At 37.7% G+C, this 23,899-nt stretch overlaps 1 protein-coding gene across 5 annotated transcripts in view; it reads left to right on the top strand.

Annotated features, from left to right (window-relative positions):
• Rimklb (ribosomal modification protein rimK-like family member B) overlaps positions 1-23,096 on the top strand; it is a 63,980-nt gene extending 40,884 nt beyond the window's left edge. Inside the window, exons 6-9 of one of the 5 annotated variants that reach the window (XR_001233030.1) lie at positions 13,260-13,405; positions 17,569-17,782; positions 20,474-20,626; positions 22,372-23,096. Coding sequence is in view for 2 of the 5 variants with exons in the window: in XM_013511616.1 (XP_013367070.1) it covers positions 13,260-13,723 (464 nt within the window). In the remaining 3 variants the exon portion in view is untranslated. Of the gene's footprint in view, positions 1-13,259; positions 15,931-17,568; positions 20,627-22,371 lie in introns of those variants that run through there. The other 4 variants (XR_001233028.1, XR_001233029.1, XM_013511617.1 and 1 more) reach the window with 4 other exon arrangements.
• Positions 23,097-23,899: the final 803 nt, after the last annotated feature.

Below are 23,899 nucleotides of genomic sequence, written 5' to 3'. Positions count from 1 at the left end.
ACTCACAATGATCCTTCTGCCTCAGCCTCCCTCCAGAGTGCTGGGATTACAGGCATGTGCCACCACTCCCGGCCCGTTGATTATTAAACATACAAATCACTGAGGAGAATATTATGTAGTATGTTTCCACTTATATAAAACTTAAGCCGGGCGTGGTGGCACACACCTGTAATCCCAGTGAGTTTGAGACCAGCCTGGGCTACAAAGTGAGCTCAAGGCCAGCCTGAACTGCATAGCCAGACCCTGTCTCAAAAAGACAAAAAAAAAAAACAAAAAAAACAAACCTTAAATATATGAGAAGCTAAACAATGCACTGTTGGAAATACAATTATAAAAAAAAGAAATATAGTAAAGTTATAAAGCAAAAGCAATGCATTGATAAGCATGAAATTCAGTATAGTGGCTTACTGCTGAAAATATAGTAGTATACAGTAGAAGCATGCAGTGAATTTGAAAGATATGCATTATAAAACCCTAATTTCTACTCTTAAATGATTTCTTCTTCCCTGAATTCTTCATGGATGTTTATATTTTTCCATTATAATACATGCTTATTAGTTTGAAGAGAACACAAAGGCATCTTACCATTTCTGGATCATTTTCACCTTTTTCCTACTCCAAGAATTAATAAGTACTCTTGTACTTTAAGCAAAAGCAACTAACAAAGTAACTTAATTTCCTATTAAGTACTACTTCCTTTTTATTAAAAAAAAAGTTTGATATGAGACCACTGAGGCTTGCAAAAAAGTGTAAGGAATAACGTAAAAGAATTACTTTGCATTCTTTAACCAGCTTGAGAAATTGTCAGTATGGGCACCTGTTTGCCTTCTCTGATCATTTTCTTCTCTTCTTCCCAAGTTCAGAACTTTGTATTTATCTTTCCTATATGTTCTTCTAGTATTTTTTTCTATATTCCTAAACAAAATACTACCTTGAGTATTCTTCATACAGATTATTTATTTATAACTCTGTATGCATTCCCCCCACTTAGTGAATCGTGAGATACACTCGTGTAATTGGTTTACAGGAAGTAATTGGTTCCTTTCCACTGCTGTGTGATCTCACACTAGTTGTTTCCACTTTGGAACTTTTAGAAACAATGTTGCTGTACTAGTACTACTACTAGTACTGCTTCCTCTTCCCCTTCTTCCTGTTATCCCCTCTCTCCCTCCTATATCCCCTCCCCCTCCTCCATCTTCGTCTTTGTCTTATTTCTGTTGTCCTGTCTCAGCCTCCCCAGTGCTGGGATTATGGACATGAGCCACCACGCCCAGCAGCTCTGCATTTTAACATGTAACATGTCAAAGTACTCTATTTTCCTACCTCTTTATCCGCACCGTTACTGGTTTTGTTGTTTTTCGTCTTGCCAAGAGGGCTCTTCCTCTTGAAATACTGCTTCTTGTACAGTATGACAGCATAGTGTGGCACAGATGTCATCACACTTCTCAGAATGGCCTGCAGTTTAGCAGTTATGGATTGTTGTTTTGTTGACTTTGTAAGATTGATAATCTTTTAACATTTTGCCAAGTTGGCCTGAAATGATTTGACGTTGTTATATTAATTTGCTTTTTCTATTTACGTTATGCTCTTTACCTTGTGTATCAATCTTAATTTTTCTGGGATTGTACCTAAGATAATAGAACTCCTACCTTGCTTACCAAAATTGAATGCCCTGGGGGCTGGGGATTTAGCTCAGCAGCACAGTGCCTGCCTGGCAAGCACAAGGTCGTGAGTTCGATTCCTGGTACCAGAAGAAAAACAAACAAAACAAAACAAAGCAAAAAACAAAATTAAATGCCCTCATTATTCATAGAAAGGCCTTTTAAAAAATTCTTCTATTCATTGTTAACAAAAAATAGCAACTGACATCACTTAATGTTAGGTTAGCACTGTAGTACTGTATTGTCTGTAAACTTCTTTAATCTTTGCAATGTCTCTGTAGAGTAGATATTTTTATTACTTTCATTTCACAGATGATGAAACCAAGATACACAGTAAGTAACTTGATCAAGGAAAAGCTGATCTTACAAATGGTATAATTGGGATGCAGATTTAGACTATTGGGCTTCAGAGTTGACCTCTTAATCCTACTAGCTCTTTAATACCTAGGCTCCAATATTGGGAAGATTACACAGAAGCTGTGCAGATATTATTGAGATCGTGCCTATTCAGGGTGGTGTGGCCATAGACCTATGCAGATATTATCTAGATTTTCAAATGAATGTTGTGAATTTAAGTTTCTTTTTAAACTGTTAAGCTAAAACTCTTAGCTCTCCTATTACTGTTTATTAGCAATGATGTGTTATGCTCAGCTACACACACACACATCTGAGCGATACTCAACTAAATGTTAGATAACTAGTATTATCCAAAGAAATCAACTTTGTTTAACTTTCTGTTGTTTGAGTCCTAGGGTTGGTATTGCTGGATCAAAACTGTATGTTTAGGGTTTTTTTATTTGTTTTGTTTTGTTTTTTTTGTCTTTTTGAGACAGGGTCTCGCTGTGCAGTTCAGGGTGGCCTTGAGTTCACTTGGTAGCTCAGGCTGGTCTCGAACTCACAACAGTCCTCCTGCCTCAGCCTCCCGAGTGCTGGGATTACAGACGTGCATGACTACACTTGGCTAGTATGTTTAGTTTTATTAGAAGTAGCCAGATTACTTTTCAGGCAGGCTATAACTCTTTGCATTTTATTTTATTTTTTATTTTTTTGCTTTTTGAGACAGGGTCTCAGTAGGTAATTTAGGCTGGCATTGAACTCACTTTGTACCCTAGGCTCCTTCTGCCTCAGCCTCCCAAGTGCTGCTGTTACAGGCATGTGCCACCACACCTGGCATTCTTTGTATTTTAACATGTAACATGTTATTCTATTTTCCTGCCTTCCTGTCAGCATTGTTAGTGGTTTTCTTGTGATTTTTTTTGGTTTTGCCAATCAAATGCAAATTAAATGATATCTCATTATTACTTTAATTTATATTTTATTATATGCAAATTGTTTTGTCTTTTTGGTTTAGCATTTCTGACCACTGACTACTAAATACCAATTTCTTCCACCCAAATACCAATTTCTTCCTCCCTCAAATTTCAGTTAAAAAAAAATACCATTGTACAATTTCCAGATCTCCCCCAATTGAGAACTACTTTAGAATTTCCAATATAGTGTTAAACAATAATCCTTGGAATTCTGTTTAGTTTCTGATTTTCATTGAATTGGATTGTGTTTTGCTCTTTAAGATATTTAAGAAGATTTATTCTGTTAGTTTTTATCAGTCCATTTTTAGCATCCTTCTGTTAAGACCATATGTACTTTTTTTTGTTGGACTTTTTTTTTTTTTTTTGGTACCGGGAATTGAACTCAGGGCCAGGGACTTGCCAAGCAGGCACTGTGCTGCTGAGCTATATCCCTAGCCCCATATGTGTTTGTTTTTTTTTTTTCCTCACCTTTAGTCTTTTAATGTAATGGATTTATGTTGATTTAGTTTAGATTGAAGAAACCTCTTTGAAACATCCTTGAAGTTCTGGAATGTGCCTTTGTATTGATATGAGCTTGTTTTTCTGTTTTATAAAAGTATTTTAGTTCTTAAATATTTTATTCAAAACAGTTGCATCTGTTTTTGTAAGTAAGAGTGTCCCATAATATTATTTTTAAAAACTTCATCACATTGGATGGTGAGATTATGCTGCCTTTAATGTTTTGATTTAACATGCTGGAGGACTTTGTCTTCTTTGCACATTCTGTGTAGGCGAACTAACACTGGGATGAAGATAGCTTAATTGCCAGGGCCTTAGGATGTAGCATGTATACCTGGGACCCCAAGTATAGAGCCTGCTGGCTGGGGTGCAACCTTTCCAGGGGCTGGTCTAGGCTCTGGTGGGGTGGGGGTTGGCCTGAGTGTCTGGACCTGGGCAGGAAGTGACAGCTAGTGGGCAGCCTTCCCTGGGGATCCTCAGTTTCCCAGCTCCGGTGTGATCCCCTGGCCAGGCATCTCAACTTCCTTGCAGTCAGGGTTGAAACGTCCCGTGCCCTTCCACCGTGTGTCGTGTCTGAGGCACCCTCCAAAGCAGTAGCCTCGGTACAGGTGGGCAGCCATTTTCCTTGGCTCCCAGCAGTCCCATGTCTACCATCTATGCCCTGTAGGGCTTAGAGTCCTCATCCTTTCCCTCAGTTGAAGCAGGAGGGTTTTGGGGTACTAGTCACGTCTTCTCACAGAGGATCTGCATTGGCACAGAGCAGCGGGGCTTCTGCAAGTAACAGGGAACCCAGCCTAGTGGAACTGGCTGAATGGACCCCTGCTAGAAGAGAAAGGCAGATGTATAATCCAGCTCAACCAAAGCTAGAGAGGAAGGAAAGTGCCCTGTGCAGAGGACGAGGAGGTGCAAGTGCGGATGCTGCCCTCCTGGGTGCACCACGCTGCGAAGACGGAAGTCTGAGTCCAGGGCGTGGGAGGGATGTGATGGGTCATTCTGTATGATGTGTTACGTGACTGGCTGAGGGATAACAGCTACCTGCTCTGTGGCCATAGGCCAGCAGTACCCTCCTTTTAGGCCTGCTGTAGGGAGCACCTTCTGCATCCACAGAGAGACTGCCATTATCTGGAATCATCTCCTTGGTTTCATCTTTTTTTGGGATCTGTACTGCGCTTAGACCAAATATATATTTCATGGCCATTCTGTGGCAAAAGATGTTTTTTTAGGTGTTCTTCTGAGGTGCAGTGCTTTGTTTCAGCTTCTCTTGGCTCTTCCATGTCGTCTGTCGTTCAGAGAAAGTCTCTTTCAGACTGGACTATTCAGGGATTGCTCTACTGATTGTGAGGAGCTTTCTGTCCACTGGCTTCCTGTGTCTCCTCTTGGTTCCTGCAGCCTTGGCCCATCTACTTTTCCACTGTCTGAGTTCTGGGCACTTCGGCTGTCACTGTGGCACGGGAGGACTGGCTTGCTACTCCTGAGTGCCAGTGGACGGAAGCAGGGTGTTCTTGGGCTTGCCCTTGGGCTTGCCTTCGGTGGCACTCTTTCCACCGTGCACTTCGCTGTTGCTGAGGGCTCTGTCAAGCCACCACAGTGGACCAGACAGCTGGCTGTTCTTCATGGCTGTGATGTATGTCACCGGAGCTGCTCCGATTCCTGATGGTTGCTTTCCTGGAGGCTTTGATGTAGGGTCCCAATCTCATCAGGTGTTTCACATCCTAGTGATAGCAGCAGTATTCATTCACTTTTAGCAGGTCTCTAACCTGTAAGATTTCTGTTGCGGCCTTTTATTACAGGCCTGTCCAGCCTGGGCAACTTAGTGAGATCTTGTCCCAAAATATAAAATTGCTGGGCTTGTACGTCAGTGTGAAAGTTCTGAAAAAGAAAAGAGGGGGGAAGAAAGGAAGATTTTTATTACTTATACATTAAATATGTTATATATTTTTTATATGTGGCTCAAATTCTTCACTCAGCTGGCCCAGGTAAGCCAGAAGAAGGTTGGACATGTGTGGAAAGCGGCTGTACCGATAGTCCCTTCTCTGAGCCTTTCCATCTTAGGGGTGGAGGTGGAGCTTCCTACGTGCTTTTAAAAATAACTGCTTTGCTGAAGTAAGAAGAACCTGCCCTAAGAGAAGCATCTGCATACTTTTACAGCTACTGCCAATAAGCTCTCCCCTTCTCTTCACTGACTGAGAAGGGTAGGGCTGGTCATCAAAGTCATCCCCTCCTGAGCAGTTACCCTTCTTAGCAACGCAATACTGGTCCCTCACAGATACAGTGCTTTGAAAGTCACATTGAGATTTTACCCTGTTCTCCAGCTATTTGAGGGGGAAAAGTATAGACTGGGATTCTTCATAGATTCTGTTTCTTTGTTTTGTTTTTAACTGGAAGAAATTCTCCCTGCATTAGCTCCACTTACTACATGACTTACATCAGGGCGTTCATTTTTGGAGCATAGTTCAAAAACAGCTGTGACTGGCTGGACCCCATCATTCTAGGGCCTAGATCTACTTACCTAGCAGAAAGAATAAAGCCACTAACTTTTACATTTGGCTGATCATGGAGATGGTTTGGCTGATCATGGAGTTGGGTCCAAGCTTCAAGGAACTTGAGTTTTAATTTTTTTATTGTGGCAGAGTAATATAAATTTTAAGTGGGGAAATATTTAATATTTAATACTAACCTTAAAAAGAAACTTGCTATTGCCATTGTATCTTTTTTTCCGTACCAGGAATTGAACTCATGGTCTCACATATGCCATGCACATGCTTTACACTGAGCTGTATCACCAGCTTCTTAATACAAGACTATGATGACACCAAAAGAAAATACAGAAAACAAGCACATCTAAACAGCAGTGAACTCATCTGGTCCTGGTACTCTTGGCAGTTGTAGCTCTTCACCTTCCCAGTCTCTTCTGTGTTACTCAGCCCGTTAGCCTGCCACTTCTTGGGTCAGTTTTGGAAATGTATCATTTTGTTTGGGAATCATCCATTTATTTTTTGGCTTCAGTTTTTTGTTCCAGTTTTTTGAGGTATTTGCATAGGCTTGTTTTAATCATTCTTTTATCTGTGATTCTGTCCTTAATCTTGTCAGTAGCTTTGATGTTTTTAAAAAATCTTTTCCAGTTTTTTGTATTATGTTGACCTAGTTTTTGTCATTAAATCTCTGTTTCCTAGAGATTTTTTTTTTTTAACAATTTACTCCAATTTCAGAACAGATGTTTCATGTTAAACATTATCCTTGGATTCACAGTGGTGGAAGGTTTTGAATTGCAGCATTTTTCTCCTTATAAATGGTTCCTGTTTTATATGTGTTTTCCTCTTCAAAGGGATCAATTTTATAATTGCTATGTAGTTAGTATAGTTCTTTTGATTACTTTGGCTATCGTTGATTTTCCTGGATTATTATCAGAAAATATGGCTTATAAAGTCTCTTGTAAAAGTTAAGGTTTTGGGCTGGAGGTGTGGCCCAGAGGCGGGCACTTACCTCCTATGAGAGAGCTCCTAGGTTCACTCCCCAGCACCAAAAAAAGTTAAGGTTTTCGTTGTGGCCAGACACATGATTGCTTATTGTTGGATTTAACGAAGGAAAAAAAACTTGTTTGTGAATATATAGTTGAGATACAAGGCTGTAAAGTAAAGTTTGTTTTGCCTTGTCCCCTCTTTATTTACTTTCTTTAGTTTTCAAGTTTCTTTATCACTATGTTTAATCTATGTCATAAATATTTTGTAGCTAAATTTTAGGTTTTTAAAAGTTTCAGTCTGAAGTTTTCATGTTAAATATAATATTTCAGTCTACTGTTAATGTAATCCTTCAGTCTTACTGTTTAGTGTTTAATTTATTCTTTCTTCCTTTTTCGTTCGTAATTTCACTCATTTGTAAGGTGCCATTAATTTCATTTCTATCCTGACACCTAGACTTACTTATTTGGAAGATCAGCCATGGCTTTATATTCTATTAAAATTGCCTTGTCTTTCTCTTTGTTCATAATCAGATGATCAGACACCCATATTCTCTACTATTATTAAAGAAATAATTTTCACTGGGACTCTGTCTTACTTTTAAATAATAGCCAAAGTAATCAAGGTGGTAGTTCAGGTGGTAGTTAGATTTTCGTCTCATGGTCACATCAAGGCTCACTCAGCCCTGGGTGTTTGGAGTGTTCCATAAAGCTTAGGCCCACAGATGTCAGAGCCTTGCCCCGATATTCAGCTCTCCCACTGTTACTTTTGGGCCTCTCTGTGGTCAAAGGCAGCAGGCACACTCACGCTGCCAGCTGCACACTGGCTGTATAGAGCTGTCTCACCCAGACTCTTCTCAAGTCTTAACAGAGCTTCTTGAAGCTAGGCTCCAAGGGAAAATTTTTCCTATCAGATACTAGCAAAGACCAAGGTTTTACTGTATTCTGCTAGTTATCTAGTTTTTTCTTAAGAATGGCAAATAAATTGGAGGAGAGGGCTATCGAGGAAAAGAGCTATATTCAGGTCACCATATTATTCCCAGAATCCATTCCATTCTTTTGGTGCCTATTTTGCATCTTTGTTATATTTTACCAATAAAAAATTAATAACATTTGCCATATGTAAAATAAAAATGACCTAATCATACTCTGCAAAAATTATTTGGTCAGCTCTCTATATCTGCAGTTTCTGCCTCCTCAGAGTCAACCCTCTACAGATTGAAAGAGAAGTTCCAAAAAGCAAAACTTGAACTTGCCATATAGCAAGCACTGTGCTGAATCCGTGTTGGCATCTGAATCCGTGTTAGTTACCTGCTGTGGCCTGCCACTGTCTCACAGTACTCAGTCTCTCTCCAGCACGCACTGCTTGAGCATTGTTCTCAAGTCTCCTCTGTGCCCTGTGTAATCAGGTCTACAGTGGGTATTGGCTTGCTTCTGTGCCAAACATTCACAGACCTTTTTTTTCTTGTTATTATTCCTGTACATAACTACTTTTTACATTGTGTTTGTGTTGTATTAAATATTACAGGTAATCTAGAGATAATTTGAAGTATATAGGAAGCCCAGGTGCTGTGGTAGTACATGCCTGTGATCCCAGCACTCAGGAGGCTGAGGCAGGATTGTTGTGAGTTTGAGGCCAACCTGAAACACAGAGTGAGATCCTGTCGCAAAAGAAAGAAAAATGTATAGGAGGATGTGTGTAGCTAATGTACAAATACTGCTACCCCATTTTGGGACTTGAGCATTTGCAGATTCTGTTATCTCTGGGAGTTCATGAACCCTCTCCCTTGTAGGTACCAAAGGATGAGGCAACTGTATTTGGTCAATATTATTGTAAGATGGGCTTCAGGAAAAGTTTAATCTCCTTCCAAATCAATCAGTCAATCAATCAATCAAGCAAGCAAGCTGTGCATGGTGCTACATGCCTATAATCCCAGCACTCTGAGAGGTTGAGGTGGGGGAATTGCAAACCTGGTCAATTTAGTGACTTAGCAAGATCTTGCTTCAAAATTAATAATGATCATAATAACAATCTACCTGTTTATTGACAGTTCAGACTTATGACCGAGGTGCACTTTTCAGATTTATGACCTACTGTTTGAACTTATAACCCATCTTTTTTTTGTGCAGTATACCTTGTACAGTACTGTAATTTTTGCCTATTATACTGTATAATACAATACTATAGTTTTGTGTTCTGTTACTCCTTTTTTTTTGTTATTCCTTATAGTACTATATGTAGGAATCATGCAAATAAAAGCAAAGTCAGCAGGTTGGAGTTTCCTTTCACCATTTCTTTGTTCTGATCGTTGTAGTGTATGCACTATATATAATTCCTCAGCTAGTGACCAATTTTATCAGTCTAGTCACAGGAATCTGGAGCTCCGTCATTAAAGAAGGAATGTCTGTAATAATAAATGGGTTGGGGATGTAGCTTAATAGGAAGCCTCTGGGTTCATTCCCCAGTCTCACGAAAAAAGAAAACAAAAATACTAAATTATTGATTCTCTGAGAGACGGTGTAGGTATACAGTCCTTAATGAAAGAAAAAACCAAAAATCCCTAAAGAAGGAAGTCTACATGTCAGAATCCCAGTTTTACACTAGAGCAAGTAGCAAATTTTTTTTTTTAAGTTTAGAGTAGTACATGAGAAACAAACAAAAAAATAGAACAGTAGAAGCATACTAGTATCACTAACATAAACAAATCAAAGCAAGAACATTCAAAGTGATACAGGGTCTCAAGACAAATTAATACAAATCAACAGTGGTTGTTACATTACATATCGCTATCCTTAACTACATTGCTCAGATTACCAGGTGTAAAAATGAAAGATTGCTCAAACCATTAAAGAGAGTAAGAAAATAATTCTTCAATAAAACATTAGAGATAATACAGAGTTTCACTAGACAAGATGGTAGGAGTTCACCATTGTAATTCCATTGCATATTGTTACCTTCAGATCAGTTGCTCAGACCACCAGACACAAGCATGCACAGTCGATCAGAACATAAAAAATTGTGAGCATCAACTGTTCATTTCAATACACCATCAGACAACAGCAATACAGTCATTGCAGCTTTTCATATATATGTTTATGTTTTGCCTTCCTTCTTTTTTCTTCTTTCACACATCACAGTCGTTCTTTGCTTTGAGCAATTTCTTTCCCTTTCCTATCATCTATTGTACGTTTTGAGTTTTACCTAGTCTTTCAGGTTCCTACACCAAGGAGACAATATGATGTTTACACATGTGGGTCTGATTTCTCTCATTTGTGAGTGTGGTCTCTAGTTGCATCCATTTACCTACAAAAGCCTCGAGTTTATCTTTTTTAGTAGCTTAGTTATACTCAGAATGTTTTATACACTACTCCATTATACAATACTCTTTTGTACAATACTCTTTTATACAATACTTTAGTAGCTGAGTTATACTGAGTATATTTTATACAAAATACTCCATTGTATAAAAATACCACAACTTTTTTATCCATTCCTCATTGGATGGGCATCTGGGTTGTTCCCAAGATTTAGCTATAACAAATTGTGCTGCTATAAACATGGGTGCACATATATCGCTGTGGTATGATGTCTTTAATTCTTCTCGAAAAATACCCAGAAGGGGAATAGCTGGGTTAAAGGGAACTTTTAATCCTAGTTTTGTGAGGCATCTCCAAATTGATTTCCACAGTGGTTTCACCATTCTACACTCCCACCAGCAGTGGAGTAGGGTTCCTTTCTCCCTACAGCCTCTCCAGCATTTTTTATTGGTTGATTTCTTGATGGTAGTCATTCTTTCTGGGGTGAGATGGAATCTCAGTGTTGTTTTAATTTGTATTTCTTGAATGACTAATAGCGTTGAACATTTTTTCATGTGTTTGTTTGCCATTAGTATCTCTTCATTAGAGAAGTGTGTATTCATCTCAGATGCCCATTTTTGGATTGGGTCTTTGAATTTGGGGGGACCTGAGTTTTTCTAATTCTTTATGTCCTTTGTCTGAGGGCAGTTGGCTAAATTTTTTTCCCAATTTGTGGGTTTTCTGTTTACTTTATTGGTGATTTCTTTAGATGTACAAAAACTTTTCAATAAGATGAGATCCCAGTTGTTGATTCTTTGAAGTATTTCCCGTGAAGTTTGGGTTTGGTTCATGAACTCTCTGCCTACCCCAATGTCGTCGAGATTTTTGCCTACTTTCTCCTCCAATAAAGAAATGAACAATAAATTTAGTGTTTCTATTTTAATATTTAGATCTTTGATCCATTTTGACTTTAATTTAGTGCATGGTGAAAGACATGGGTCTAGTTTTAGTCTTCGGCATGTGGAAAGCCAGTTTTTCCAGCACCATTTATTAAAGAGGCTATCTTCCTTCCATTGAACATGTTGGCCCCTTTGTCGAAGATAAGGTGACTGAGTGTGTTTGTAGTTGTATCTGTGTCTTCTAATCTGTTCCGTTGATCTTCAGGTCTGTTTTTGTGCCAGTACCATGCTGATTTTATCAGTAACGTTGTAATATAATTTTAAATCGGGAATGTGATGCCTCCTGCCTTGTTTTTGTTGCCCAGGGTTGCTTTTGCTATTCTAGGCCTCTTCTGGTTCCAGATGAACTTTAGGAGTGTTTTCTCTAGATCTGTGAGGTATACTAACAGTATTTTAATTGGAATTGCATTGAATCTGTACAACAATTTTGGGAGTATGGCCATTTTCACAATGTTGGTTCTTCCTATCCATGAGCGAGGAATATCTTTCCATTTTCTGATATTCTCTTCAATCTCTTTTTTCAGAGTACTATAATTTTCACTGTATAGATCTTTTACTTCTTTTGTTAGATTGATTCCTATGTACTTCATCGTTTTAGATGCTATTGTGAAAGGTGTGATTTCCCTAATTTCTGTCTCAGTCCGTTTGTTAATTGTGTACAGGAATGCCTTTGACTTTTGAGTGTTAACTTTGTATCCAGCTATGCTAGTGAATTTGGTAGTTAAATCCATGAGCCTTTTGGTGGAGTTTTTGGGGTCTTCCATGTAGAGTATCATGTCATTTGCGAATAATGACAGTTTCACTTCTTCCTTTCCTATCCTTATTCCTTTTATATCTCTCTCTTGTCTAATTGCTCTAGTCAATATTTCCAGAACTGTATTGAATAGGAGTGGTGACAATGGACATCCTTGTCTTATTCCTGATTTTAAAGTGAAAGCTTTCAATTTTTGACCATTTAGTATGATGTTAGCTGTTGGTTTATCATAGATGGCTTTGATCAGCTTGAGGTAAAGGCCATCTATTCCTATTTTCTGTAGGGTTTTCAACATGAATGAGTGTTGGACTTTATCGAAGGCTTTTTCTGCATCAATTGAGATGATCATGTGATTTTTGTCCTTGGCTCTATTGACATGGTGTATTACATTGATTCATTTGCGTGTATTGAACCATCACTGCATTCCTGGTATGAACCCCACTTGGTCGTGGTGTATAATCTTCTTGATGATTTGTTATATTCTGTTTGCTAGTATTTTATTGAGAATTTTTGCATATATATTCATTAGGAGGGTTGGTCTTTAGGTCTCTTTCTTGGTTGGGTCTTTCTCTGGTTTTGGTGTCAGAATAATACTTGCCTCCGGGAATGAGTTGGGGAGAATTCCTTTCCTTTCAGTTTCATTAAAGAGTTTGAGAAGAATTGGTGTTAAATCTTCCCTAAATTGCTTGTAGAATTCAGCTGTGACTCCATCAGGACCTGGGCTTTTTCTTCATTGGCAAGTTTTTATTTACATTCTCAGTTTCACTGGCTGATATTGAGTTATTCAGGATTTTTATATTTTCTTCATTCAGGTTTGGTAATTCATATGTATTTAGAAATCTGTCCATTTCCTCTGTGTTTTCCACCCTATGAAAGTAAAGATTTTCAAAGTAGGTATTGATGATCTTCTGAATTTCTTTAGGATCTGTAGTGATTTTACCCCTTTCATTCCTTATTGCATGTATTTCAATTTTTTCTTTCCTTTTTTTGATAAAGTTGGCTAGGGGTTTATCTATTTTATTTATTCTTTCAAAGAACCAACTCTTCGATTCATTAATTCTTTGTATTTTTTTTTAGTATCCACTGCGTTAATTTCTGCTCTGAGCTTTAGAACTTCCTGCCTTCTTTGGGCTCTGGGTTTGACTTGCTCTTCTTTTTCTAGGAACTTGAGGTGCAGCATAAGATTGTTTATTTGTGCTTGTTCTGTTGCAAATTTTTTTCAATGTTGCTTTTTAAGAGAGGATTAACCTAGGAGGCCAACTTTAATTTTGCTCTAATGAAGTTTCTCATTTTTTATCTTCTGCCTTGCTGTTCTTTTCCCAGGCGGTGTGGGGATGATGTGCTCACTGAGTGAACAAGGGAAGCAGCTAGCTATCCAGGTGTCCAATATCCTGGGAATGGATGTATGTGGCATTGACCTGTTGATGAAAGATGACGGCTCCTTCTGTGTCTGCGAGGCCAATGCAAATGTAGGTTTCATCGCCTTTGATAAGGCTTGTAATCTAGATGTAGCTGGTATCATAGCGGACTATGCCGCCTCCCTTCTGCCCTCTGGCCGGCTCACCCGGCGTATGTCCCTGCTCTCCGTGGTGTCCACGGCCAGTGAGACTAGTGAGCCGGAGCTGGGTCCCCCTGCCAGCACTGCTGTCGACAACATGAGCGCAAGTTCCAGCTCTGTCGACAGCGACCCTGAAAGCACGGAGCGAGAGCTGCTTACCAAGCTCCCAGGGGGCCTGTTCAACATGAACCAGCTGCTAGCCAATGAAATCAAACTCCTGGTGGAGTGACTCCACCGGTCAATAATTAACCAACAAAACCCTTGTAAAATTTTCTTTTTAGTTCTTTTTTCTTTTTCTTCCTTTTTTCTTTTTTAAACCAACTTGCAATGCTGTTCATGGAAAATGCTTAGGAGGATGAGAGAGTCTGTAAGATTAGTTGGAGAGAAGAAGGGGGAAATAGGAGACCTCTGTTAGTAATGTATACTGACTTTCATTTACAGATGCTACAGAGAGGCAGAAGTGGTGATATAAAAACGAAGTCAGGCCCTCATAGTTAACTTTTAAATTACTACAAAATTTGTATGCTCTGAGGCCACACCATGAGGAACATGAACATTTTGTTCATGGTCCCTTGCTTTTGTTTCTACCAAAAACACTTTTTCATATAAAAATACCTGATAGCATAACTTTACATTGTATTGTAAGATTTGTAAAGAGTGGGGAGAACATCTACCTAAATTACAGAAATTTTTATATACAAATCTGAAAACTCTGACATTTCACTGTTAGCTAGCAGCTTTAGTTTATATTGTTTATGAAGTCTCAAGGGGCTCTTAGTGGGATTTCTCATTTTTGTGTTTTGTCTTTGTTTTTTCTTTTAATTTGGGTGGGAGAGCAAAGTGAATATAACCCAATAAAGGCTTTTTGATGACAGAATTGGCATGTTTGCATGATGAAAGGAAATGAACAGTATTGCAATGTCTGGTGTAGAAAATAACATTTACTCAATGTAGATAAAATTACACTAGCTTAAGATATGTGGATTGACTTGTATTTGTTAGTGTTTTAGTCTTTTTTGGAAGATATATGCTCTGTTAATGTTGCATTTTTTTAATACATGCTAGTCTAACATTCCCTGCTCTATGCCTGCATCTTTAACAAAATGGCCAAAGTGAGAAAAATGCTACCTTTTTGTTAACAAGACACTGACTTGAAACATGTACATTTAAAGCCTTTTCTTTTTTCTTTTGGTGGTTAGACGTTTAAAGAATAAGGTCAAGGAAAAATATTTTTAGGGGCAGATCAAGTTCTTAAGTATAAAACTGAAGTTATTTCTAATGCCAGCATTATATATTTGCATTTTCACATTTTACAAGGAGGTATATATATATATATGTGTGTATGTGCACGCATGCATGTGTATGTGTTTTGCTTTTTGTTTATACCAGCCAAACAAAAAAGATAGATTCTAGAGAATAGAGCATGACAGGAAACAGTTTTTTATTTGAAAAAGCAGATGAGTTGTTCTCATGACTTAGACTGCCATGGGGGTAGAGATACTTACCTGAAGACATAAAGAGAATAGGTGTTTCTTAGGCCTTTTTGTGTATATGTGTTTTTTGTTTTTAGACTGTTCAGTGTATGATTTATTCAAGGCCATATGCTGTCCTTCAGTACTTATGGCAATGCATTCTCCTTTTACACATAGGAGTTGGGGTGGGTGGCCTTGTTTTTGGTTTGGGAATTTATTTAGCAGTATTGAGTCTCATATAGCCCTACTTTTAAGCCTTCAATACTGACCACTCTATATTCCTTTACTTTCTGAATTTATGAAAGCCCCCAAACTGCATATGAGCCTTTAAAACATGGATAATAACTATCTCAATGATGGGTTTGGAAAGTATGTTAAGAAATGGAGGTACTACAGAGCTCAACATAATTTTTTAAACCGCAAGTTTCGTCTCCTTACAAATCCTCTGAAGCTTTTACCCAAGCCCTTTCTTGCCTCTCCAGTGCTATTTCCTTCAGATGGACCTTAACGTAATTTCTTGGACGCTACTACATAGAGAGACTTTGAGGCAATAATAAAAGATCAATATTAACCAGCTCTAACAGAGGTTTGATCATGATTACTTGTACAGTTTTCCCCTCATTTAAAAAAGGAATGTAATAAAACTTGTTTTTTTCTATAGAATTAAGTAATATTAAAATTGAGTGAAAGGTTGACTGTTGGCAAATAGAATAGTACCTCTACTCTGTGCATTGTCTCATTTCACCTCAGACAAAAGATACGTAAGAGGATTTTCTAATTTGTCTTTAGGATATTCTAATTGCACTTAAAACAACTTCACTTGCACAAAGCTATGCGGGCCTCACACAGGTACCTCTGGTGCATTAACAGGAAGAACAATACTTGGTACTTTTGCTGAATGACCATATTTTGGAGGGTGCATACTATGTGGTTTAGACAAATAAAGGAAGAACTGCTTAAGCAAGCCATCATTCCTATGTTCTTGTAGAGACCATCTGATTGCCACATCTGATACATTTTACTTGAACACTTATATATTATATATATATCTAGGTTAGTGCATTTAAAAAAACACAAATACAAGAACCTTTTTGTTTAATGAAAGACTCATTTTGTGTTGGTGGGATAAAGGACCAAGAGAAGTGTAGTTAGCTGCTTTTTAACTTTTATCAAAGTAGGTAACTGTAATAACAAATACCTGAAATTATTTCACTTACAGTTTTATTCAGTTTATCCATCTCCTTGCATTCACATTATATTAAAACATAGCTTTAACAACTTATTTGTGGACTTTACACCTACACATTAAAGTGAGAAGGGCAAGAATGGTCTTTTAAGACTTTTGACACATGGGTATCTTCTTGAGTTCTCTCTAAAATTAACATAAAGAATAAGAACAGATCACTCACTCTCAAAGCACTTGAAAGCAACAGCATTAAATATTTAAGTGGTAGTTGAATTTATTTTCATAAATGTTTAATAACTTTTGTATAATCTTCATTATGAAAATGTATTTATCAAACATGTGTAATCATTATCATGCCAAAATTTGAATACTGTAAAATTTTTGTGTATTGTTAAAATTGTAACTCTAAATTGTATTTTTTAAATAATTCTTTCTGATATTGTTTTTATGTCACCCATGATGAAAACTGGACTTTCCTATCTATACATATGAACTATTCCATTTAAAATTTTTTAAGTCTTTTTTTGTTTTTTTGGTGCCTATAATTGGTCATTTCTGCTGGCTTTTCTCCAATGAACTCTGAAATCTTTCTGTATGTGCTGTCATTAAGAAAAATACCCTGGAACATTAGAAAAATCCAACAAGAGACTTGCTTTCATCAAGCACTTTACCAGACTTTGAGAAAAGGTACCGAAGGAAGGCACTGAAACAAGTCATTGACTTTCCAAATCATCTCTTGTTTTTCTCAAGAAGAAACCAATGGAAAAATAAATTCTCGTCATTCAGTGAACCCCCAATTTGGGGCTTGGGGGGGCTTAGAGACATTGCGAAATCAAATCTTGTGTTATATTTTTCTCCTGGCTCGCTTTTTTTGAGAAGGTTTATGGGCTATTTGGCTGGTGAGACACGATCCCCTCCTAAGAAAATGTAGGTGCTCAGACAGGTAACCTCTGCTGCTACTGTTTTTATTTGTTTGTTTGTTTAATTTTATTTAAAATTTGTTTTGTTGTACTAGGATTTTTAAAAATGTAATATATTGTAGGATTTATAACCAGGTTCACTGCTTTCTTTCTTTTTTCTTTCTTAAAAAAGTTTCATTTAACATACAATTTAGGCACCTTTGAAGCTTGGATTTTGGAATGTTTCAGTAGTGGACAGAAATCTGCTGTTGGAATCTTCTAGTCTTTCAGGTTTAATTTGAAATGTTTTTAGTTTTGTTTTGGATTTTTGTGTGGTATTTTATTTCCTTTATCTGTACCATTTTGCCATGCTGTTTTGGGGTGGCTGCCTAACTCTAGTGAAAATTTTTTCTATATTAACGAAAGTTTGGCTTTTAAAGTTCCTTAATGTTTTACATTTAAAAATTGTTTTAAAAGAAATATTCTAACTGTTTGTACTGTTACTGTTCTTTGCCAGCCTTTTCAGGAGCCAAAAAAAACCAAATACAAACAAACAAAAATATACCCAGAGAAAAAACTTTCCTTCTTCCCCCTTCCTGATGATGAGTGAGGAGTATTGAGCACTTTCGGGGTCAGTGCCCTTCTAAACTCCCCTTCCCCCATAATGCAGCTGTGTAATGAGTGCTAAATGCAGCGGTTTGGATTCAGTCACAGCCCCAGCCTGCTGGCAGGTAATTTGACTCTTTCTCCTTTCTTTGCACCACAAGGCTAACTTAACTTTCTTTTATAAAAAATTGCCTTTCTTCCTGCACTTGAAAGGCAATTATGGGTTTAAGTAATACATAAATATGTTCACCAAATAATTTGCTTCTGGGAATAAAGTTTGAATTGATTGGGGTGAACCCAGGACCTTCTTTGGTAATTTTGTTTAGCCATTAGGTAACTCCATTTCTTGCATATATGTCTATAATGAAGTATTTCAGAGTGTGACACTTGTTTGGCTTTGTTTTCGTTTTGGGTTTGTTTGTTTCTTCCATTGTGCTACTCTGGCTTAAGCTTTTTCAGGGGTTGGTGTTCCGAATACAAAGTGAGCTCACAGTATAAAGACATCAATTAGGAGTTGACAGGTATGGAAAACTAGAGTTTTGAAAGGTAAAATTAGGATCTAGGTTATATGTATGATAAAAACTCAACACAGCATTCCGGTGGAGCTTAGTGCTTCTCTTTTTGCAACACCATTATGAAAGTGAAAGAGAATGATGAAACGTAGATTAATAGAAGGGATTTTCATTGTGAGGAGAAACCTGCCGACCGAACTAATCTTTGTAGCATCTCGGAGATACTGTCAAAGAAATAAACATGAGCAAATTGAGGTTATCATAAAAAAATCATGGCTTAAGCACTCAGAAATTACAGGTTCGAAGCAGATAGGAAAGTATTTCTCAAGCACAACATGGGTAAGCAGATTAATCAAGATCATGCCAACAAAGTTAATGGCAGGAATAGCAATACAGCTTGTTCATTTTGATACCCTTTCTGTTAGTAAACTGGAAGGTGGTCTGTCCCAGCCCCCCCAGCCCTTTCTTCAACCATGAGGTCTTCAACCATGACAGCTAAAACTCCTATGTTTTATCATTTTGGGAGTTAATCCTCTTTCTAGTTGGTAAGATTTCAGGGAAAGTAGCCAGGCCTTTTTCAAACATATGCTCCTGCATAGTTTTATCCTATGACTTTAAATATCCTATCCAAAGTAGCTCTCAAAATCTCCTGTGTCACTAGTGAATAGGAAGTCCTGGCCATAGGTGCTCTTTTTACAGTGTCATTAGCCGGTTTTGTGCTTCAGTTGACTCTTATAAGATAGGGATAGTCCCCTAAACACCTTCAGAGAAAAATAAGATCTGTTGAACTACAGTTGACTAATAAAAAGAATCCCAGCTGTACTCCTGCAGAGTTGATGATGTATACTCAGGCTCATTCAGGAGACCTCTGTTCTCTTACTGATCAGAATGACCACCATTAGAATGTACAGAGTATGTGATTGCATAGGGCATGGAGAGTTTTAACAAGCTCCATTCTGCTGCCCACATTGAATGCCCTGGTTTGTAAAGAATTATCTCACTTGTACAGTTTACCATTTATTAGGTGGACCTTATTTATATAGTATATATACACCTGGCTGCTACTGTGGGGTTGGGAAACATGAGGGGTGGGGTGAACTGTTGTTGTTTTAGGTTTCAGTCAGACAGACATCCCTGTGCCCAGTTCCCAGAAGCACAGCAGGCCTGTAGGAGCATCCGTGGGAACGGCGCAGCCCTGACATCACCACCTTCGCCTGCTCAGGCGCATCCCATATACGGAGGTCAAAAGGGTGGGGTTTGAGATCGGGGAAGGAACGAGAAAGCAGAAACTGCTGCAGTACACTGTTGACTAGCTTCGGGCACTTATCTCAGTGTTCGTTTTGTATTTTGATTCCTTTAAGGTTGGCAAAATTATAATGCATATATTAATTTGGGGGTAAAGATAGTTGGGAGGGTGGAGCAAATACAGCCGTTACTGTTATTATTAGCTCATTACTACATACTGTTACTTACTAGGTAATGTACAATAAACTTGAAGTGTGAATTCCAGTGACAAAAAAGAATGGGAATATAAATCTTAGATTTTAACAAGCAGAGAACATTTATGGTATACTAATGCCCAGTTCTCCTACAGCTACTATGATATTTGTCATTCTGTCCTACTTTTTTCCCCTGGTTTTTCTATATATGCAGTTGGAGGAAATGTGTATTCATGGCTAGCCCTTTTTAAAGGACTTAATGAATTTATTATTACTCACTTGCAAAAAAAAATACTTAGTGCTTATGTGGGCATACAAATGCTACCCTATTTTAAATATAGGTGGCGTATGTGTTCGTGTTTTAATGTATTCAGAGCCATTGGGCAATAAGCAGTCCAGAACATTGAAAACTCAAGCAGGTAAAGAACCTAACACCCCTAGTTTCTAGAATTACTTTAAAAAACTCTTTCATAGTGACGCATCTTGCACAGTTTTTTGGGTAATCTCTGACCTTGAATGTTGCAGGAGTTGTAGACTCCTGAATTGTTGGCAGATTGTAGGGGTAGGTGAAGAAGGAGACTGTAACAGAGCAGGGATGGCTCCTTGAGATGGCAGCAGCTCAGTGTCTAAAACTTTCCACTTCCTTCCTTCCTTTTCTGTTAAAAATTTTCCCAGCTTAGCATGAGCATTGATCATGGTTTTGTTTTTTTTTTCCTATAATTGGGATTTTTGTTTCTGATTTTTTTTTTTTTTTTGAGGGGGGAGTGGACATGGAAAAGTTGGTGCACATATGAAGATAGGAAGTTTTTTCTGTTAAAATCTGAACAGTAAGCAAGAACTTTTTCTATATACCCTTCTGCTGCAGCAGAGAAATAAACTGGTAGGTGGCAGCAGAGGAAGGAATTCTTCAGATGGATGGCTACTGACAATCTACAATGGAGTCCGACATGCCAAGTAAAGCCAGGGGGACAAAGAAGTGGAAGCAAGACTGAAAATTACTGGATTTTGACTTTAAATGGTAAGTTATTTGCAACTAATAATATGTTTTTAATCTGATACCAGTGTTTTATGTTACATGATTACATGCTATGGCACATAATTACAGATGCCTCCAAGGGCTTTGCTGTAGGTTGAATTTGACTTAATCTGGTATATTACCATTCTTTACTTTGAAAAAATAACTGGTGATTTCCAAATTGAGTTTTTAAAACTCAGTGCATTGGTGACCTTTAGTGATGACAAAAATTATACTCTAGGTTAATCTGAATTTTTAAAAGGTCTCCAAGGGAAATATGCAGGTAACCATTTTATAAAATTAAGATTTCTCCAAAAACAACTAAAGAATGTATCTTGAAAAAAAAGTGGGATAATGTCTGTTCTTCTGAAGTCCCCTAGAATTAAAGGTGTAAATATCAATTCTTAAATTTATAGTAAGATATAGAATTAATTCACTTAACTACTTACTTGTAGTATCTTCATTTTTTTCTGGCAACCAAACTGTATAAGATCATTTGAACAGAAATGAAAAACTGATAGCTCTCAAATTTTTGAGTGTTAGTTATCAAACCCAGGACCTTGTGCAAGCAAGGAAAGCTACACCCCTGCTGTATGTAGACTTTAATTTCAAGTTGTTATTGTGTTGGGTTTGTTTGTTTGGTACTGGGGATTGAGCCCAGGGAGTGCTGGGGTACTTTTCCAGTTCTTTTTATTTGTTTGTTTTTGAGACAGGGGCTCACTGTATAGTCTAGGCTAGTTTTGAACCTACTGTGTAGCGTAGACTGACCTCAGAGAACTTGTGGCTGTCCTCCTACCTCAGCCTCCCAAGTGCTGGGATTATAGGCGTGCGCCACCACTCCTGGCTCCCTAGCTCTTTTTTTTTTTTTTAAATTTCTATTTTGAGACAAGGTCTTTAGTTGCCCAGGCTGGCTTTCGACTTGTAGTTTTCTTTCTGGGATTAAGGCATGTACCATTAAACCCAGCCTTTTATATCATTGTTAAGTAATAACACTGGGAAACATCTTTGTATGATTGTATTTTTAAAATCCTTACAACTATTTTTTTCTTTTTTTGATGGGGTTTGATGTGTAGTTTAGGGTGGCCTTGAATTCACTTTGTAGCCCAGGCTGGCCTTGAACTTGCAGTGATCCTCCTACCTCAGCCTCCCAAGTGCTGGGATTATAGGCATGCGCCACCATGCCTGGCCCTTATGAATATTTAGTGTTTCCATTTAGGTGATTTTTGTAAAATCATAAAATTATGTTTATGGAACAGTTTAAGTTAATTCCTTGGAAAGTATACTTAACTAGGTATCTGTCTAAAATAAGTCACAAAACTCATGGAAAAGAACAAATGTGAGCCATTGTGTTGGCCCTGTTTTAGTGGCAGTCTTATAGGCCTTCAGTTGAGCTGATGACTCTTCACCCCTTGGAGAGAATAAATTCTGGCAGTTTACAATGCTTCCTCATGTGGAAGGGTCAAATAAATTTGGGAAGTAAACTTGCTCTTTCATAATAGGAATACAAATAGCTTTTAACTTAATGATAAAAATATTAAATATCTTCTAAGTCAGAATCGGAGTGTACCTTTGTGAGATGAAATTACGAGACAAAAAAGCTGATGATGGTAGTTTTTGGTAGTCTAGCCAGTTTGTAAATATTTTATTGTCACAGGTGATTTTCTGTCTTTTTACTCTTTTCCCTGTCCTGACTATAGAGACTGTTTAAATCTGTGATTTAAGCAAGTTGTGTGTGTTTTTCCCCCCAGGTTCTTTCAAAGTAACTGATGGTCCTTGCTTACATCATTAACAGAATGGATGAAGATAGATTTGACTCTGTTTTCTCAAGTGGAGAATAGAAATACACAGAACAAGAAAGCAATCGCTCTAACCTGTTTGATTCATTGTTTTCTAAAATAAAAACACCACAAGCTGGAAATGAAGTAGCGTGGAGCATGACTTGTTCTTTGGCAGCTGTTTGTACCTACTCTATCCTATATGAATTCCCTGTAGTTTGAATATCTAGAATTGGTGTCTAGCTCTGTGTGTCTTTTTCCTTGGAAGATGGAACTCTTGATTCCTTTGGTTCTTGCTCTCTGACTGATCTCTCTGTAGTATCTTCTGAAATGAGTGCTCCTTCAGTATATAAGCAGGCACTAAAATATGTATTAGATGAATTTCTCCCCGTCCCTTCACACTTTGTCTATCCGTGCTGAATAACTGTTGTATTTTTTAGTCTGTGAAGAATACTTCTGACAAGGAATGTACTTTTTCTATTTTTTGCACTGCATTCTGTAGTCAGATATTCATACTTCAGTTTGTCACTTAATGGTTATATGGTTTTTAAAAAGTTACCCTCTTCAATACAGAGTATTTGTTGAAAATGAAATAACTGTACCTAGTTTATTAGCCTAATGTGTAAGCATTAGTTCTACTATATGTATAGTGCTTAGCATATAGTTGACTATTTAATAAATATTGTCCATTCTGTAAATAACAGTTATTGAAACCTTATTCAAAAGTACTGAATCTTTATTTTTTAACCATAAGGCTCAAGTTTTTCTTTCTTGGTTGACTTTCAGGTTTTCTACTTGACCTTGTTTCACAAGCTCTTCTTGTTGGATGGAACATTGTGTATTTGGAGTTGTGGCATTTTTAATAATCTAGGCTGATAAATGCTTGTATATTTTGTTGGCTGAGGAATTTTATGCAAGAAAAAAAGATTTCATTTTTTTCCTCCACTTTCAACTGCTTATCATGCAAAAACCTATTTTTTGCTGTTCTGGGAAAACTAAATCCACATAGTGGATAGTCCTTGAGGCAACCTTATCCTACTCACTTGCATTATTTGTTTAGAATGCAGATTCTAGGATCCTCACTTTCAACTGAATCACCAGTTGGCAAGAATGTGCATTTGTTAAAAATATCTTTTTGAGAGAGAGTCTTGCTGTGTAGTTAAGGCTGGCCTTGAGCTTGCTTTGTAGCCCAGGTTGGCCCCAAACTCACAATGATCCTCCTGCCTCAGCCTCCCAAGTGCTGGGATTACCTTTAACTTTTTTTTTTCTCTAATGGGGGTTGAACTCAGGACCTTGCGCTTGCCAGGCAGGTGCTTGTGCAGCTGAGCTATATCCCTACCCCTGCATTTTTCTTTTTTGTTTTTTAAGGAATACACATTTTTACAAAGGGTAAGTGACATTCATGCTGGTGTTTGAATGCCACTGCTCTAAATCTTGTCAGGTCTGGTGTCTTTACAAAATTTTAGTGGTAGAGCACTTGGCTAATATGTGTGCATCCTGA

The sequence above is a fragment of the Chinchilla lanigera genome, unplaced genomic scaffold, assembly GCF_000276665.1.
Source record: "Chinchilla lanigera isolate Chin_1 unplaced genomic scaffold, ChiLan1.0 scaffold00012, whole genome shotgun sequence".
Lineage (NCBI taxonomy): Eukaryota > Metazoa > Chordata > Mammalia > Rodentia > Chinchillidae > Chinchilla > Chinchilla lanigera.
The sequence above is the reverse complement of the archived record's forward strand: the minus strand, read 5'-3'. Positions and strand labels throughout refer to the sequence as shown.